Source organism: Nannobrachium achirus, assembly GCF_963921795.1.
Source record: "Nannobrachium achirus genome assembly, chromosome: 13".
NCBI lineage: Eukaryota > Metazoa > Chordata > Actinopteri > Myctophiformes > Myctophidae > Nannobrachium > Nannobrachium achirus.
The window spans coordinates 12,464,157-12,483,900 of record NC_137833.1 but is presented as its reverse complement, the minus strand read 5'-3'; the positions used below and the strand labels follow the sequence as shown (position 1 = coordinate 12,483,900).

The 19,744-nt window shown below is 43.9% G+C and overlaps 1 protein-coding gene across 1 annotated transcript in view; it reads right to left on the bottom strand.

The window, feature by feature from the left end:
* The window catches only part of LOC308296680 (protocadherin-15-like), a gene marked incomplete at both ends in the record, with an annotated part of 437,702 nt that overhangs the window by 227,176 nt on the left and 190,782 nt on the right, over positions 1 to 19,744 (bottom strand). Inside the window, one exon of the mRNA XM_080740008.1 lies at positions 2,994 to 3,087. Coding sequence (XP_080596134.1) covers positions 2,994 to 3,087 — 94 coding nt within the window. The remainder of the gene's footprint in view (positions 1 to 2,993; positions 3,088 to 19,744) is intronic.

The window sequence follows — 19,744 nt, the reverse complement described above, 5'->3', positions numbered from 1 at the left end:
TGTACAGCCCACTCTGTTCTCTATGTGACCGTGACTCTGTTCTTCGTGGCAGTGACCTTAAGCCCACAGGGGTCAGCTAATAATGTCCTGCGGTGACAAGATGTCGCTCGCACAAGCACACACACACACACACACACACACACACACACACACACACACACACACACACACACACACACACACACACACACACACACACAGGTGAAAAGTGCTGTTCGCTACAATCCCCTCTATCCACATTAAGGTCAGTCTGTCTTTCTGGCCATGGTATAACCTCATTGTGTTGAGATTAAGACTTCTATGCTGTTCTCTCCGTTTGAGCCCTTTGACGAGCAGTAACTAACTAGTAAGTACTTTTACTTGCTGTGTTCCTCCTGTGTCTACTCCCTAGTGGTAACCAAGTACATTTACTCCTAGTATAATGTTGAGGTATTTTTACTTTACTTGAGTATTATCCCATTTTCTGTATACTTTTACTTCTCCGCTACCTCTCAAAGGCAAATATTGTACTTTTTACTCCACCACTGCAATTATTAATTTAACACTGCAGCCCTATATACCGTTGTTCCCTATTGAGCTAGGCTCATTTCCTGGGGCAAGCTGCCCAGATCACACATGTCACACGTGTCTTCTTATTTGTTCACTCTCAAAAAGCGCCTGCAATGTGGGGTGATCACTGCTTGCCTCCTGAGATTTTTTATTCATGTTTCGTTGCTGAGTGAGGTCAGCAGAGAAAGTGATGTGAGTGAGATGAAAAGACCTGGGTGAAATTTGCCAATGTGCCAAAGGAAACAACGGTACAGTACATTTCGGCCAATTTGAAAAGAGCAGAAATCTTTAAGCTCAGCTAAGCTTGTACAGTAGATCTGATATTTTTAAAACATATCTATGCATTTTATACATCTGAAAACTTGTGAAATGGGACATTCCACACAATGAGTACTTTCTACTTTTGGTACTTTAAGTACATTTTGATACCGATAATTTCTTACTTGTAGCAGCGTATTTCTACACTGCAGCATTGATACTTTTACTTAAGTAAACAAAACCCCAGGGATCTATAGCCTCTCCTGTGAGTCCCCACCCCATCTGGGATCCTGCAACAACACAAGCCAGGAGTTGTTGGCTGCTGTATGGCTCTGTTAAAACCTCCAATCAATCAAAACACAACATGCACACACATGTGAATAAACTTAGGCACACACACACACACACACACACACACACACACACACACACACACACACACACACACACACACGCACACACGCACGCACGCACGCACGCACGCACACACACACGTACGTAACAGCACATGAATGCTGGCACCCTCCATCTCAAGTCTAACTGATAATCATATAAACTGCCCTAATTTAATCAGACTTGACCTGGACCGGCCCAGTCTCCCACGCAGCTGTGTGTGCGTTTGTGCATGTGTGTGTGTGTGTGTGTGTGTGTGTGTGTGTGTGTGTGTGTGTGTGTGTGTGTGTGTGTGTGTGTGTGTGTGTGTGTGTAATGTATTGAGGTCTTTTCAACATGTTGTGAGAGGTAATGAACATTAGCTGATGAGCTGTCACCACCACTGATGCTGATTGTCTCTCTCTCTCTCTCTCTCTCTCTCTCTCTCTCTCTCTCTCTCTCTCTCTCTCACCAGGCGCACATACAGACACAGCACCTAGAGGGTGCTGCATCTCTTAACACAAGTGCTTGCATACACGCATGCAGATGATTTCCCTTAAAACCACAACCACTAGCAATGCGGATAGGCTATTTTCGAATAAACGTCTTGTTTTAAATGTTAGCGCCAACACCTGAGCAGGACCCAAATTAAGTTCTGAGAACCTTATCTGAAACCGATCCGCAGTGTTGATTTCGTCAATTAAAACTTAAAGTTATGACAAAACCTTTTTTCTTAGTTTTACCTCGACTACCTTTTTTTCATGAAGCTAACCAGAGTTGGATTTGCTGGGAACATACTGTAGGGGCGGGGGTGGGAATTATGATCAAATCCATGCCTTTACTTTAGATATCCCATCCCTCTGGTGATTCAGTTTTCATCGCCGGTGTGGATATGTTTTATTCCTCTGCTTCTGTACAGACTTTGAATTAAATACATGTGCGTTTCCTTGTGGGGAAACCTCCATGTGTTTGGTGTTTCTGTTCAAAATGTTCTCTGTGGGTACTTGTTGGATTATACCCAAACTCTGGAGGATCACATGTGTACATATTCATAGATCCTGGAATGCTAAATGAGGGCAACGATAGAGGAGCAAGATAAGAGTCTCCTCTATGGGGCTTCTTGGAGGGGAGAAAAATACTTCCAAGGATTTCTAGATTCTAAGGATTTAAAGGTACGGTAAGTGTTGTTGTTGTTTTTCATGATTTTTCAAAAAAAGAAGATCTACAAGCTTGCTGTGAGCTTGCAAATCTGCTATTTTTTTTAACTCTTTTGCCGCCATGTTTATGTTTTAGGTTGTTTACAGTCACGGTCTTGTGTAAAATAAAGCTGCATCGCCCACGACAGTATTGGGGGCCGCCATTACGGAGCCAGAGGCTCCTCCTCCCCCTCTTTTTGCATCAGTTTTCAGACTAAAAAGAGAAAGTAGATCCAGGCTGAGAAAACCACCAAAGAAGTGATCCCGCCATTACTGTTTATGTGCGCTCCAGATTTGAGGAGCTGCTGCTACTGTACACGCCTCATCTGCTTAAAGTGCTCAGACAGGTAAAACGAAAAAAAAAAAAAAAAAAATACGTTATGGCGTGGCGGACACGCGAAACAAAGAGCGAGCACTCGTTTAGCAATAAAAGAGTTAATAGTTAAAGAATAAAATAATGGTCATAGTAATAATGTGTAATAATGCGTTCCAAGCACACATGGGGACATGTGGCAAAGGGACTTTAACTTTGAGAAGTCACATGCATGGGTAAAAGGACAATGTGGTGTGTGTGTGTGTGTGTGTGTGTGCGTGCGTGTGTGTGCGTGCGTGTCTCACCCCTCCAGGATATCCATCAGAGGCGGTGACAATAAGTCGATACTGGTCAACGGTCTCCCTGTCCAGAGGCTGGTCCAGGAGCAGCAGACCGATCCTGGGGAAACACACACACACACAGTGGCCAGCGGACAGTGAGACACTACTGTATACAGGGTTCCCACACATCTTTATCAATTAATTTCCAAAACTTTTCCAGAATATTTAACCCGATCTCCTATGCGCAATGCCCAAAGACAGGTAGTGTATGCCAGTGGTTCTCAACCTTTCAGGCCGTGACCCCCGAAATAATCATATTTTAACTGTGGACCTCGGCACCCTGACGAGCACTAAAGCCCTTTGCACACAGGACAGTTGCGTTTTTTTCGTTTGCGGCATGAATAAAACGCATTGGATTTGGTGTGCAAGGCTGTGCGGAATCGGCGCTGCGGATCCAAAAAGGAGTCATAAAAGGAGTGATGAGTTTTTTACCGCATGCGACATGACGCACGAATCGAACTGGGTTCGATCGAGAAAAAAACGCACGGCGGCAGCCACTCATCGCACGGCTAATTCGGAGCCGGTGTGCATGAGGTCATAGAGAATCATTGTTTTCTTTTCAAAAAATTATATTGTCCGTTTTATCCGTGCGGTTAAACGCGCCAGTGTGCAAAGGGCTTAAGAGTAGAGGAATTTTGTATAATACTGTTTTATTGTGAAAATAGCCGATCTATCTGCTATTTTCACAATTTCTGCCTATATTTGACAATTTGGCCAATGTTTAATTTGTCATTTCAGAGGTATTAACAAAATCAATAACCAAAGACAATGCATAACTATTCCAGGACCTTCCAGGACCCTTGATCAATTCCAAAACTTTTCCAGTACTGGAAAAATATTTTTCTAATTTCAAAATATTTCCAGGAATTTCATGAATGTGAGAACCCTGTGTATACCAGGGGTCTTCAGCAGGGGCCAAATCTTTGAGTGATGGGGAACATTAGCCTAAAATAGCAGCTCTAGAGTTTTAGAAACTTTCCCACTTTTAATGGTTTAAGTGAAAACTTACTTTTAAATGATTTAATTCTAGTTTGTGTTAATTATTTTCTTTTTTCGTTCTTAAACTGAAACTTTAAACTGTTGAATTGTGTTGTGTTTCTCATCTTCATTTTTAATTGCCACGTTATTTTTCATTGTTAGTTTTCACCTATAGATGCTTGTTTTTCTCATCGCCAGCTGCCCATGTTTGCCACAGTGGAAGGTGGATATTATTACGCAAGGGATCGTGAACTCAACGGCGAGCAGCAGGTCGCTGTTGGAGTTCTCATTCCTTTCAATATACCGCATGACAGGAGCCAATAAGCATAGGAACAAATGGAAATAGCTCGTGGATTGAATTATCCAACCCTTATCTGTCAGTTAGTTAGTTAGTGAGTGGGTTGCAAGCCGTGAGGCGCAAATTAACTTCTAGATGGTATCCAAGGACTAATTTGCAGCCACGGTGCTGGAGGGGGATTTCTCTCCACAGGAGAAAGGAGGGGAAAAGGGAACAAAAAGATAAAAGGAAAACGAATGCATCACGTTTATTCTAAAGCAAGCGCACAAACACTAGACTTTTTATTTCATTTTATGGCCTGCATTAACCACTTAAGCCCGTATCAGAGTCTACGGTGGAGACCTATCCACCGCAAATTTGAGGTGGAAAGCTTTCCACCTCAAGTCAGAAAATAAGTGCAGGCCATCATAGTCACGGCCCACGGTGAAGTCCTTTACCCCGTCTAGACCGGTTCAGGTCGACCAATCAGTGAACGGGGTGTAGAGCCTGTCTGTCTGATAGTAAAAACAGAGAGATGTGTTGGAACTCGCGGTGGAAAGCTCTACACCTGAGGAATGATGTAACGTTGTAGTTTCATGACTCAAAAAGACTCGAAAAGACTACACCGCGGTGTAAAGCCTTCCACCGCGGACCCGACTATGATACGGGCTTATAAAACCCTATATGTTTGAGCGGAGTCCCTCAGGGTTCTATGCTAGTGTATTTTCTGTTACAGAGGGGAAAGCTTTCGCTGAAAATAGCCGATCGACAAGCTCACAAGACCTGCGCATTTCTGCTGAGGTTTTCCCCAACATACGGATGCTGGGGTTCAACTCATTCCCAGCCAAATCATATTTTCTAGGTAGTCCAAATCAGCCAGATCTTATTTCGTCTTATTCCAGTCAGATCATCAAGTGGTGTGTTAACATCAGTGCAGTCACATCTCTGTACATATTAGAGATGTGACTGCACGCTTTTCAAATAGGTTTACATTCCCCGCAAATGAAACAAGTTTCCAGGGGAAATATGTATGCTGGCCATCACACCCCTATTATAGACCAGGGTTTCTCAAAGTGCCGCGAAGCAACGCAAGTCCAGAGGTATAACTAGAATCAAAATACTTTGATACTATTTGGAATTTATAAATACCATTACAGTTTTAACCACTTATACTTAGTAAAACGGATGTGAGTTACACTGTACTTGATGCTATCTTTTTCAGCCTACAGTGCACCAAATCTCTTCAAAAATAGCAGATCGAGAAGCACACAACACATCGCATCGCGTAGTTAGTGACATGCTGTGAGCTTGTAAATCGGCTATTATTGATGAATGTGCCTAGCCTTATTTATGCTTTGAGCGGCCCGCGTTGTGCGTCGAAAACAGTCGGCCTTCGAGCTCACAATGCGCATCACGCAACAAGCCTCACACAGAGGTGACCACCATGAATAGCGTTTCTGTGCGGCTCGTCGCTATCGTAATGAAGAGAGAGCGAGAGACGGGAGGGAGATGTGTTCCATTCAGCTGCATAAAAGCATCATGAAGTGTTTGAATCGAAAAGGTACAGTGTATCGTTATGCCGAGCTTCACAATAAAAACTATCTTTGGAATAAACATCAATGCACCATTTACCAATGCACGACAAGTCCACCCGACTCCATCCTGAGTCCTCTACAAAAGTGGTTCTCAAACTTTTCAGGCCACAACCCCCAAAATGATCATATTTGAATGGGGACCCCACACCCTGACGAGCACTAAGAGTTGAGGCATTACATTTTGTATAACACGGTTCTATTGTGAAAATAGCAGATCGAAATGCTCACAACGCCTTGCAACGCGAGGCATTGTGAGCATGTAGATCAGCTATTTCCACAATTTCAGCCTCTGTGCAGATACCCTCTATACACTTATATGGTATGTTGGTTTGTTTACTGTCGAGTGAGAAAACAATGTTTCACATTAAGTAAATCATCTTGGGACCCCCCAAACTATTTTGGGGACCCACGACCCACAGGTTGAGAACCACTAGTCTACAATTCTGCTCTCAAAGATCCGATTTCCCCTTGAACACTTCTTCCCCCTCTGGGGTCCACGTTTCTCCATTTGCAAGAAACTAAAGTGTGGACCTTGAGGGGAACCTCATGGCAAGGAACCGGGACAGGCTCTTTTCTTAGCTTTCTCTCTTCTCTCTCTCTCTCTCGCTCTACCTTTTCTCCCATTGGAGCAAGAAGGGAGACTCGTCCCAATGGCACAAAAAGAAAGGCATAAAAAGACAGGCAAAAAACCATCAACACGTTTTGCTCCCAGTGACTGCAACGAGGTGTAATTTACCACTCTGGCTATTTCAACACGGGAGGCTGCAGTCCAAGGCAGACATTATCTTTGCTTGCAGACATGCACGCATGCACAAAAGACACTCGTAAATATAACACAAACACGTGCACATGGAGGTGCGCACGTACAAAAAGGGACAAAAACAATTTTCCGCTGTCACACTCCGAAGGAGTGCTTAACGGCGGGGTAGCACTATAGCACAGCGTGTTGTTTTGTACGTCTCGCAATCTGACAGCCGAATTGCTCCCGAGCTGGATGTAAGTCATCCACAGCTCCCGAGCACCCGCTCTTAAGAAGCATTCACTCCGGACGCCATAAAAATAATTGCATCGCTTGAAATGGAGGGAGCCGTGTCACTCCATTCAGCTGACAGTGACAGCGGTGATGGGTATGTGTACCTGTGTGTTTGTTAACCCATTCACAACGGTTAAACATTATTGTGTATCATTATTTTATGCTATTGAAAAATAGCAGATCTACAAGCTCGCAAATTAGAATTTTGACCCGATTCTATAAGTGTCTTTTGAATCCTTCTAAGATTTAAAAAAAAACCCTATGTTTCTATGTCAACAATCTGGCCAGCCATCGTCAAAGAAAAGGTCCTTTTCACTTAACTGGAGCTCAGTTAGTCTGTTCTTGAGAGACTACTATGTCAGTGGTGCTCAAACCTTTTCATGTGAAGGACCTCCAAAATGATATTTATTTGGCCACGGATACCCATCTAAAAATATTTAGTTCCCAGGGACCCCCCAGAAGCAAAATTTGAGTTACAAACGTTCGCTTTGAAAATACATATATTCAAAGATTTGCACACATTTTCACGACTTTTTCAAAAATAGCAGATCTACAAGCTCGCAGCGCGGCACTCGGTGCCGCGCTGTGAGCTTGTATATCTGCTATTTTTCACTGGTTAAAGCATTCAATAATTCTAGGCCTAAATCGGTTTTAAGCATGGGGAAGCAAGCCAGCACGGCTCGCACACGTGCTTACCCCGAGACAAACATTACTGTCTCTCAGTCATTCGCAGGGCCAATTATAGCCTCTTGGTTGCGAAATGTCTTGTTTTCTTCTTTGTAGATCTACTACACTTCTGACAATTCTGACATGCCAAAAACAGAAAAGCAAGGTTGAAATTGGATAGATTATTATAATCTTTTTTTGGTGTGTCCTACTGACACCTACCAGTGAGGAGCCCCCACCGAGAGCCCAACACTCCCCATGGACAGGCGGCGCCCCCGGCCCGTATAGGAGTGCGTGCAGTGACTGTTATCACTCTCGCCCCGTCCGGCTTTCCTCCCTTGCACTCGGGCCAATAGGCTATTATGCACAGCAGCCATTTTGGAAAGAAGTTGGGTCTTTTCTCACTTCCTTCAAAGGTGTTACCAATAATACTAATGAAGGTTCTGTTCCATTCTGGTCAAACAGAGTCAGGGTGCTGATATTTTTCATGTTGGCTCACTGGCAACACTGTTACACCAGTGGGTCTCAAAGTGTGGTCCGGTTGGGGGTTCCAAATGACCCCTTAACTCATTCCCTGCCAGGCCCGATAGTCCCGAGATTATTCCAATGTCTTTCCCCGCCAGGCCCGATAGTCCAGAGAATTAAAAAAAAAAAAAAAAAAAAAAATCAAAAATTTTTTTTTGACCCCCAAAAATGGAGTAGGCATGATAGCAATCGCGAAATTGCATGTTTAACCCCCATAGCAACCCCATCTTTCAAGCATGGCAGCCATTTTGGCAGCCATCTTTGTTAAACATAGTGGCTGTTATCTCATGAATGCCTGAACGGATTTCCATTCGGATTTTTTTGTTTGAAAGCTGTGAGCAATGTGGACACACGTGGTGCATTATCTAGGCATGGGTGTGCATGATCCGTGCACACCCAATTACATGGAAGTCTATGGAGACGAATGGCAGGTGGGAGTACGGAGGTATGTTAAAATGGCGGTCAATGTGTTAACACTTTGAGTGCCAGGGCGTCATATGACGTCAGACACGCACTTGGCAATGATGCCAGAAAATAATATTGGCGTCATATGACGCCAGATGCTTTTTTTTCATATTACAGTAGTACAGTGTTGGATCTATGCGGTAACCAAGATACAGCCCTTTTGGACGATGGGACGGTCGTCATGCATGACAATTCAGTGGCGTCAGTTCAGAACAAGCTAAGGTATGGCAACATGACTGGTGTCTGGTGAAGACACCAGTCATGTTGCCATACCTTAGCAACAGGCACGATGAAAAGTACATTTTTATTATTTCCCCCTGTCAAGGTATGGCAGCTGCATACCCCTGCCATACCCAATTGACGCCCCTGCATGACATCACACGCTTATGTGACCAAATTCAAGCATGCTGGTTGGCCGGTTCCCCCCAGAAACAAGGGTCTCAAAGAGTTCAGTGACTTATACCGTAACCGGACACACAGCAATCAGAGGGAGAGAGAGATATATTGAGAGAATGAGCTAGAATTAGTTATAAAATCATTAGATTTAGTATTATTTAGAGAGATAGAGATAGAGAGAGAGATCGGAATGTAGAGGTTTTAGCAAGGAGGAGTGGGGGAAGGGCTAGTTTCTTTGTTTAGGTTGGAGGGGGGGTCCATTTTGTAAAAAATCGCCACCATGGGCCAGCCTAAAATCACGGAGGTACTCGGCTGCTACACCCACGGGCCACGGCCTCGATTTTGGTTCTGGCGGCCAGAAAAGCTCCTTCTACGGGCGATCGGTTCATCAGCGAAGGCCTCGGCTGGAACATCCACGGCCTCGATTTTGGTTCTGGCGGCCAGAAGAGCTCCTTCTACGGGCGATCGGTTCATCAGCGAGGACCTCCGCTGGTACATCCACGGCCTCGATTTTGGTTCTGGCGGCCAGAAGGGCTCCTTCTACGGCGAGGCATGCATGCTGCCAGGGACAGACCACCGATTGCTACGGTTTCTCCCCGCGCCCTGTAGGATGCACTGCTGAGCTGTGCTGCGGTATGTTCTCTACGTTTCACTTTGTTATACGTCTGTCTTTCAATGTTATATGAGATAAGTGCTGTATAATGTATCAAAATGTATGAAATATATGGCCCATAAACCATAAAACTGTCTCCGCGACTCACAAATGGGTCCCGACCCAAACGAGAGAAGCATCCATTTCATTGTAAAGTCGACATTCAGAAACGCTGATTTTAGGCTATATTCTTCACTGCATACTACGTGCCACTCACGTTAGAACATTGTTTATTTTGGCGATAATGAGCCAAGGACATCACATCACAGCCTAGTATAGAACAGTGGTTCCCAAAAGGTTTGATCGCGAGCCCCGGGGTGGGGGCGCTCGCCCTGGAACCTCCAAAGCACTAGCGACCACCCTCCACAACTCAAGCCCGATTTGGGAGACCCTCCTGGGCATGGCGCCGCTCGGCGTCGGCCTCTATACCTCCGTGATGGAGGGAGTGAAAACTTTTTATGTCCAAAACCGCTCGTTTTGCATTTATCATTTGAAATTATTTAGACTAGTGAAAACAGCCGATCTACAACAACAGCCGATCTCCTTTTTAGGCACTAACTAGTAACTAACAATAAAATATGAGTCTAGAACACACCACTGTATGAGCTGCATAAAGTGTGGTTCCTGTTGAAATGAGCCATGCATCTGTAGCCTACTTTGATTGATTGATTGAAGACTTTATTAGAAGTTTGCATAGGAAAAGGTACAGTTTCATGACGGTACAGTTCACTGGTACAAGGTCTACTAAAAGGAGATCCATGAAAAGACTAAGCTTATTTCCACTGGAAAGTGGAAACCATTGAAGTATCTCATATAACATTGAATGACAGACAGATAGAACACAGTACTATGTAGTAGATATGTAAAGAAAAACAAAAAAAGACAGTAAGTCTAAACAAACAGTATATACAAAGAAGGGGCAGGGGAGGGTAGGGTGGGGCTAGGTTCTTTTTTTTACCACCTCTTTCTAATACATTCTTCAATCAATCAATAAGCCTGACCTGCTATTGTTTTTTTTTTTTTTTGTGCATTTTTTTGGGTGCACATTATACAATTCAATTCAATTCAAAGGAGCTTTATTGGCATGAGAAAACATATGTTTACATTGCCAAAGCAAGTATAACAAATACAATATAAAAACCAGTTGAAAATGGGGAACATATATACAGTTGGAGGGGGTACAGCATTGTTCATTTTACAGAGCTATGTCGCATTGTGACATTTTATATATATACAGGGTACACATAGCAGCATTATTTTCCTACATAAAGGTATCGGCTCTGTTTCATACTGTATGTGCAATCTACAAGCACACAACGCCTCGCACCGCGAGGCGTTATGTGCTTGTAGATCTGCTGTTTTCACTACTTTTGTGCGACAGCCTTTGCTAAAGAACATACAAATTATACAGAAGCACGATCATTTAGTATTTTTTATTTATTTCTATCATATACAGGGCCCGTGGAGTCTGACTGGATGGAGGAAGGATGGAGAGGACAGTATGATGGCTGAGATAGCGAGAGCGGAGGAGTCAGGCATAGGTCATACACACTGTAGGTTCGCTGCCTGGACCAATGTCACTCTAGGGGAGCTGAAGAACTTTCTGGGACTTCTCTTCCTCACAGCTATCGTTCACAAGGCGGAGATTGCCATGCACTGGTCAAAAAACCCTGTCATTGCATGCCGTACTTTCCCAGAACAATGGCAAGAAACAGGTACCAGGCCATTTTGAGGTACCTGAGGCGCACACACACACACACAAACACACACACACACACACACACACACACACACACACACACACACACACACACACACACACACACACACACACACACACACACACACACACACACACACACACACACACACACACACACACACACACACACACACACACACGGTGAACAGTACCATCTTTGACCTTTATTTGTGGTGCCTTTGACTCCTGAATGTTGGCTTGTTGAATGCCTTTTTTTGAGAATACAGTACAGTACAGTACTGACTTTTATATTATTTTATTTATTCTTTACTTGCTGCACATTTATTTTATTTTACTTTTATCCAGTTATATTTTATTTTTGTGAAGTCATATTTGTGATTTCTTTTTTTTTGGAAATATTTGTAAATATTGTTGAACATAAATATGTTCATGCTGGATGTGTGAGGTACTCACCAGGGTTAGGGTTCGATGTTGCCATAAAATAAAAGGTTGACATCGCTTTTCTGACTTTTTGTCTTCCTGACCTTCTAGACCAGGTAAAAACACAGTGAATTCACAGTGCATAGTTCTATCAAAATGTAAGGCAATTTCTACCTTCTGAGTCATTTCATACTTTTTCACTTTGCCCCCTTGAAACTAGACGATGGTACAATATTTTTTTAACTTTTTTTGCACATAATGAAAGTAGGCATGTCATTCTTTCTGTCAAGGGTACTTGTGTTCCGTTACCATTTACCAATTTGTTGCTATGGCTTCCTAAAGTTTTTTTTCTTTGAACTCAAATATCTCAGAATCTAGATTTCTGAGGTTATTGACTGGTTTGCGCAGTGCGCACTCTCGAGCACCTATCTCCAAAACCGCTCACCGAAATCACTCCAAATTTTTTTTGGTAAAAAAAAAAATCCTCTTTTACCAAACCTCCCATTTTTGTTCCGATGTGAATATCGGATCATTTCCAATTTATTCCCTGGAATTGGGGCAGAAATGAATGGGACCTAATGGTGGCACTGGTAAGGGACGGGGGGCAGGGGGGGCTGGCACTCAAAGTGTTAAAAGAGGTGTAACTCTGAGAGTGTACAAATGGAACCTTACGGGTCCATTTGGTTCCATTTGTACGCTCTCAGAGTTATGGGAGTCCATGAAATAAAAGGTTTGAGAACCACTGTGCTACATGAAATGGAACAGAGCCTTCATTAGTATCATTGGTAACACCTGTGAAGGAAGTGAGAAGATACACAACTTCTCTCAAATATGGTTGCTGTGCTCTATGCACAGCAACCATATTTGAGAGAAGTTGTGCCTATTGTGTCCGTGTGTAGACACTCGACGCAGCCGGGATGAACCATGGTGCAGGCACGTGCACACAACAGACAGCAAAGGGGGCTTGAACCCCTGCCCTATTATCCGTCTGTAAAAAAAGGTGCCCTCTCCAGACCATGAATGTAGTTTTTACTATGGTGAAAGAAATGCAAATGCCTTCTTTCCATGCCATACCTGGAGGGAGCATTCAAGAGAATTGCCTTGTCCAAACTCTCCTGAACTTGAGTGCAGCGTCTTATGTTGAAATAATTGCCCTCTCTGTGTAGAAATCCATGCCATACGCCACATCTCCAGTATCCACTTGATTATGCTTAGTTCAGTGTAGTATCAAACAACGAAAATAGCCGACCTCCAAGCTCACAACGCGTCGCAGCGCGACACATTGTGAGCTTGGAGGTCTGCTATTTTCTATATTTTCACCAACAGGCCCTCTTAGAAATTTCAGCCCCTGCCTCTCTAACATTCTCTGCACGTCCCTGCCACGGTGGATACACACCACAACCTCTGCAGTGGTGTGCAGGTACTTAAAGAGTCACCACTGCTTGAATTTGAATTGAAAGGATGCTGCATGGTGAACATGTGAACATCACTCTGGTGAAATGTTTGAGTGGGGGTGACCTGATAGCAGAGTGGTTAAGTTAGGTCACCTACCACATGGGCCCTAATGCCTGACAGCCAGTCCCTGGACCATCTTGCTGCATGTCACTGCCCTCTTCTCTCTCTCTCTCTCTCTCTCTCTCTCTCTCTCTCTCTCTCTCTCTCTCTCTCTCTCTCGCTATCTCTCCCTCTCCCTCTCCCTCTCTCTCTCTCCCTCTGTGTTTCCTGTTTGTCTCAACTATATCTATCTATCAAATAAGGGTTTAGCAAAAGCCTACAAAAAGAAGTAACAAAAACAAAGAAAACACCTTTAGTTCATCTTGCGCTATTCCCTCATATAGCAATTCAATACTGCTCTGGGCATTTGAATTGAATTGGGGCGCGCATGCACGCACGCACGCACGCATGCACGCACGCACACACAGTTGCTCAGCTGAAGTCAGGGAGAAACAGGCCTGAATATGGTAATAACCTGTGTTGCAGATGATTATGATGTTAAAGGTGACAATGAGGATGATGACATGTGACAGGTGATGATTATAATGATGTGCCAGAACCCTTCATCCCCCAGTAGAGTCAAAAGGAGACCTGCAGTGTACTGGAGAGGCTGGGCGTGTCCGACAGCTGCACTGATCTTAAATTAAACCTTCTGGCTGACACAGACAATAAAGCTCCGTACACACCGTCGAATTAGCAAAGCGTCGCGAATAAGCTAACCAAAAAGGCGAAGTATTTGCGATTCGCCTTTTTCCATACACACCAAAAAGCGAATATGCGTATAATATTTGCTTAATTCGCCTAAAAACGAGGGTGTGATATCTGCCTGTGGCGCCACAGGAGAAAGGAGAAGAAAGGAGAGAGAGGAGAGAGGAGAACGGAGACAGGGAAACAAATAAAACAATGGAAACTACATCCTCAAGTGATGATGACCTGGCCGTGGTTGTTAGCCTATTAAATAAGAAAAAGTAAAAAAAAGAATAGAAGTGTAGGCTGTAGGTCTTCACCGGTGCACACAACCCATCACATCACAGTGCAGCAGCAGTGATGTAAAGTAACTAAAAGTACATTTACTTGAGTAGCCTGTACTTTCCTTCTACTCCACTACATTTCGGATCCAATTGTATTTAATACCCAGCTATTTAAAAATAGCTGCAGATATCAATTAGCCTACAATAAAACATAGGCCTACATAAACCATTCTTTTGCGATTGCTTTTTCCCTGGATCTTTCTCGTTTTTGACAGTTTGTTCATGTGCCTGACTGTTCGTGGAAAGAAGCTCTTTTATATTTATAATTATAGCTAATTATGAGTGACATCTGTGACAGATGGAGCTGATAATTACCCATGATTACACGTTTTGGTTTGCTTTAAGCCACCTCTTAAGGTTGAATTTGAAGGTCAGATAGTTGGAGGTCTCCCTTACTTCCGTAGGGAGACTGTTGAGAGGCGGTGTGAGCTTGTAGATCGGCTATTATTGACAAATAGGTAGAGGGAATAGAAGAGCAGACTTGACGGTTGACAAGTCGTTAAATGTCTGAAAATGCACATGAATCCAACATACACTGATGATAGTGCTGTCAAACAAGTCTTTGTTTGACAGCACATTTATCTGCAAAACTATTTTATACAATATACTGGAGGTCCCTGCTTCATCTCTCTTTCAGCTAAGGGGTCCTTGGCCTGAAAACATTGAAGACCCCTGCTCTAACAGAGAATACTGTTTTACCAAACAATCTCTGTCTGAATGGTACCTCACAGTCCTCTCTGCTAGTTGCCCTTGTTGTTCTGCCACCACTTTCACTGTGTTAGATACTCCTGGTAACAAGTGGATGCTCAGTCAAGTATTCAAAAGTACACTACACGCTTAAAAATATACTTCAGTATTCCATTTGTTTATATCAATGCATTGCTGTATTCATGATAATTGAACACACTCCTCCCCCCCGAACTGAAAGATTTTCGAGAACTGAAAATAATTGTCAATCTGCTACAAGCCCTTTTGGTGCCTGACTCGCAACTGGCTGTTGGGTGCCACAATTATATTTATTTGGCCACGGACACCCATCTCAAAATATTTAGTTCCAGGGACCCCCCAGAAGCAAAATTTGAGTTACAAACGTTCGCTTTGAAAATACATATATTCAAAGATTTGCACACATTTTCACGACTTTTTCAAAAATAGCAGATCTACAAGCTTATGGATTGTATATCTGCTATTTTTCACTGGTTAAAGCTTTCAATAATTCTAGGCCTAAATGGGTTAATAACTCCTTCGTAGAAATGTAGTGGAGTGAAACTCACACAACCAGTCAATTAAAGTACAGATAGTCAAAGCAAAAATGTACAGTACTCCAGTATAATGTCTCTTTTGAGTGACGCCTGTCGTACGATCAAAAAGTTAAACTATGGAGATAAGAGGTTTCTACTCGGCACAAAGATAGGTACTCACATTCATTACTTAAATAAAAGTATCAATACTGCAATATGGAAGTACTCCGTTACGAGTAAAAGTACGGAATTCAAAATGTACTTTAGTAAAAGTATGAAAATGGTGGCATCAAAATGTACATAAAGTACCAAAAGTACAAAATGTTTGAAAATGGCAGATCTACAAGCTCACGACGCGTCACGATGCGACGCGTTGTGAGCTTGTAGATCGGCTACTTTCCAAAAGTCTAGGTATAAAATAGGGTTAAAGTGGTTTATTTATGTTTTATATAATTTATTTCAGCAAAGTAACTACAGTTTTCAAATAAATGAAGTGGAGTAAAAGTACAATATTTGCATCCGAGATGTAGTGGAGTAGAAGTAAAAGTATTGGAAATTGTAAATGCTCAAGTACAAATACCTAAAAATTGTACTGTAAATTTACTTAGTTACATCCACTGCTGTCCACCACTATACTTGAGTCTGTGTCCGTATGTGTGTGTGTGTGTGTGTGTGTGTGTGTGTGTGTGTGTGTGTGTGTGTAGGGACGTGCTGGGCCCCTGATTCAGCCCAGGAAAAAGAGTTGGAGAGGCCCTCATTGCGCGCTATAGAGAGGGATCTCTCTCCATAGCGCTGCTGCTACTCAAAGATTTGTCATTTCAGATCATGACAAGTGACAAGCCAGTGGGCCAATTACATGAGTTATATTTCGTCGTTGTCGGGTGGAAACCTTGTATGTCCAAAACCGTTTGTTTTGTATTTATCATTTAAATGAATTAAACTAGTGAAAACAGCCGATCTACAAGCACACAACGCTGTTTTCACTACTTTTGTGCGACGACCTTGTATGATGAAGCAGGGCTTTGCTTTGTGAAAAAATGTACACGTTTGAAAATTGGAGATACGAGGTTTCTGCCCGACAGTGACGATTTACTTTGTTGGCCGCCCAGCCCCCAAAATGGAACGAAGGCCGACATTTTATTTTACATTTTTCCTAATGGCCGGCCTGGACCGGCCGGGAATGAACCGGCCGTTCGGGAGTTGTCCCGCTTTTCCCATTGGCCAGCACGTCCCTGTGTGTGTGTGTGTGTGTGTGTGTGTGCGCGCTTGCGCTTGTACGTGCGAGAGAGAGAGAGAGAGAGAGAGAGAGATGGAGGTTCACTGATCTCTCTGTGATAGCAGCAGACCGGGCCTGCCTCCTCCACTCAGGAGACCGGAGAAGGAAAAAAAAAACGATGTTGTCAGACAGATAGGATCTTGTTAACGGCAACTGTCAAGAGCATGAAAAAAAAGAGAAAGAAAGACACAAGCGCAAGTCTCTTGTCCATCCAGGCCTTCTCTATCTGATGAGGGAGGACGAGGCGGCGTGCTGACATTTGATCTTTCCCTCTCGCTCCAGACAGCGCCTCGCGCCTCGCCAAACGGCGCGCAGCTCTTGATTTCCTGTCGGGCCACGTCCAGACGTGATCCGTTGCTTTTTTATCTAAGGGGCTCGTTAGCCCTGTCATTAGCGCACACGCCATCTGCTGCTGCCACGGCTTGATCCCACACACACACAGTCCTTTTTTTCCTGTGGCGATCGCTGCTGCTGCTGCACTGTTAGCGGTCAGCGAATGTAACGGTCATCAACCACCATTAGTGGGCCACGTAAGTAGACATCATATAACAGTCTATATCGTTTCTCTGTGGTGTGGTCATTCTTCCGGGTCGTATAATCAGTCCATTTCTCCCATTTTTGAGCGGTGGTAGACCGCTCCATAGCATGGCCGTGTGTGTATCCGTGTATGTATCCGTGTATGTGTGTATGTAGCCTGAATACCACTGGTGGCCAGAGAGGGTGCTGCTGAGCCTAGTCTGAGCATCAACTGCAAAAGGCCTACAAACACACACTCTCTCTCTCTCACACACACACACACACACACACACACACACACACACACACACACACACACACACACACACACACACACACACACACACACACACACACACACACACACACACACACACACACACAGTAGTGCTGTTGCGTAGCCTCCACGACCACCGCTCAGTTCACACAGGTGTGATTTTTTTCAAGAAACAGCTCCTCTTGTGTAAATCTCTCCATCACATAGTTGAGGAGTCACTTCTATACCACAATCTCGTTATAGTTTTTTTTGCTGGCTGCCAGTAGTACCTTGACCAGATACATGTCGTCTCCATGTGTGTTTTAGTATACAAGTTTTCAAATATATAAAACACATAGAAATCCTTTGAAAATAGCAGATCTACAAGCCCACAATGTGTCGCTTGTAGACGGGCTATGTTTTCAAATGGGTCTGCAGGGTTTAATGCCAGGATTCAGAGCGTTTTTCACCAACTTTTGAAAAATCGCGGAATATTCTGCGTCGTAACGATCTGCCCACGTCGGGAGCATTCTAAAGACGCCCTCGGGTGTCCTAGTATCGGAAAATAATCCTCATCCATAAAATAATCCTCATCCATACGCGACCATCCATTTAAAAGTTAGAGACTTCCGCGTCACCCTAGCGTCCAGCCCCTCCCTACATACTGTACTGTACACACACATGTGCTTTTTTTTGGTTCCGGTTACGTCACCGACATGTCAGGTGACGTCCAGGGGAATCGAGAAATAATGTTTGACCCATATGGTAGCGAACAGCACCACCCAGCGTTAAAACATGTAACTCGTCCTGTGGCAGGCAATGAGTACGCTATGTTTGTTCCATCGATCCGGTCGGATACACAAATCCACTGCTTGACCATCAAAATAAAAACGTTCTGAAAATGCACGTGGCCCACCCAATCTGACCACTTAACACGACAGCCGGATGGCTGGGCTGCGAACACTTTAGAGATTCTCAAAATGGGGGCCTGCCTGATCCAGAAAAGTTTGGAAACGGATGGCGTACGCCATCCAGGCACGTGCGCACACATAGATATCAACGGGGGCTTGAGCCCCTGCCCTTTTATCCGTCTGTAAAAAAAAGTGCCCTCTCCAGACCATGAATGCAGCTTTTGTATGGTGAAAGAAATGCAAATGCCCCCTCTTTCCATGTCACACCTGAAGGCAGCATTCAAGAGAATCGCCTTGTCCAAACTCTCCTGCCTCTATAACATTCTCTGCACGTCCCTGATGCCATCTGTGCCGAGGCTGATCTCACAGTCCTGTCCCGTGGCATTCTGCCTACGCTCGCTGCGGGTCCTGCTACAGCGGCCAGCGGACGTAAAGTATTTCCAGCTCCGGCTGGGGGGATACCCCATTTAGCCAAGAGTTACAGACCACGGAGCTCATTATTCATATTAGCTTCATCCAAAACAGCTCCATATGTGGCCTGAATTACACAAACCCCTTTGAGATTTACATTATCTGGGAGGGGAGTGGTTGGGACCAAGAGGAAAGAAGCTACATTTTTTTGCACACTCATCAAACTATAGGGAAGTTTACTGCCTGGCTCCAGCCCATAGACCTGCGCCCACTCTCTGAGCGGACTGCTTCTCTGCTTCTCTGAGTCTGAAATCAGGCTAGGAAGTTTATGTTTAGTAGGCCGGTGCTGGGGACCATGCAAGTCAGGAACGATGCAATTTGGGAATGATGTAAGTCGGTAACTGTCGAAAAGTCTCTAGTTGTAGCTGATCTAAGCCCCTTTGAACTGTCTGCAACTGGTTGGCTTGACCTAATATACCCATATCATCAGCAGCACCTGGTTCATCCTTTAGTTGGCATTTTGTCTCTGTGTTTGCAACTGTGAACAGCTACAGAAGTTTATCTGTGTTTGTGCGTGCATTACATGGGTAAACTTGTTTGAGTGCAGTTTATTTAACGTTTATGGTAATATGGTATGTTTTTGGACTGCATATAAGAAATAAAATGTTGTTTGCCTACCACGTCTTGGGTTTGAATATGAGCCAATTTGATAGTGTGTTTTGGCAGTTTTTGAGTGCATTATGGTATGTCAGGGTTCCCCAATTAGTTTTCCCCAAGCGCCGAATCATGTCTAGGGTACCAAGCCAAGGGCCACAACATTGCAGGGGGCGACGGTGGCGTTCCCGCTAC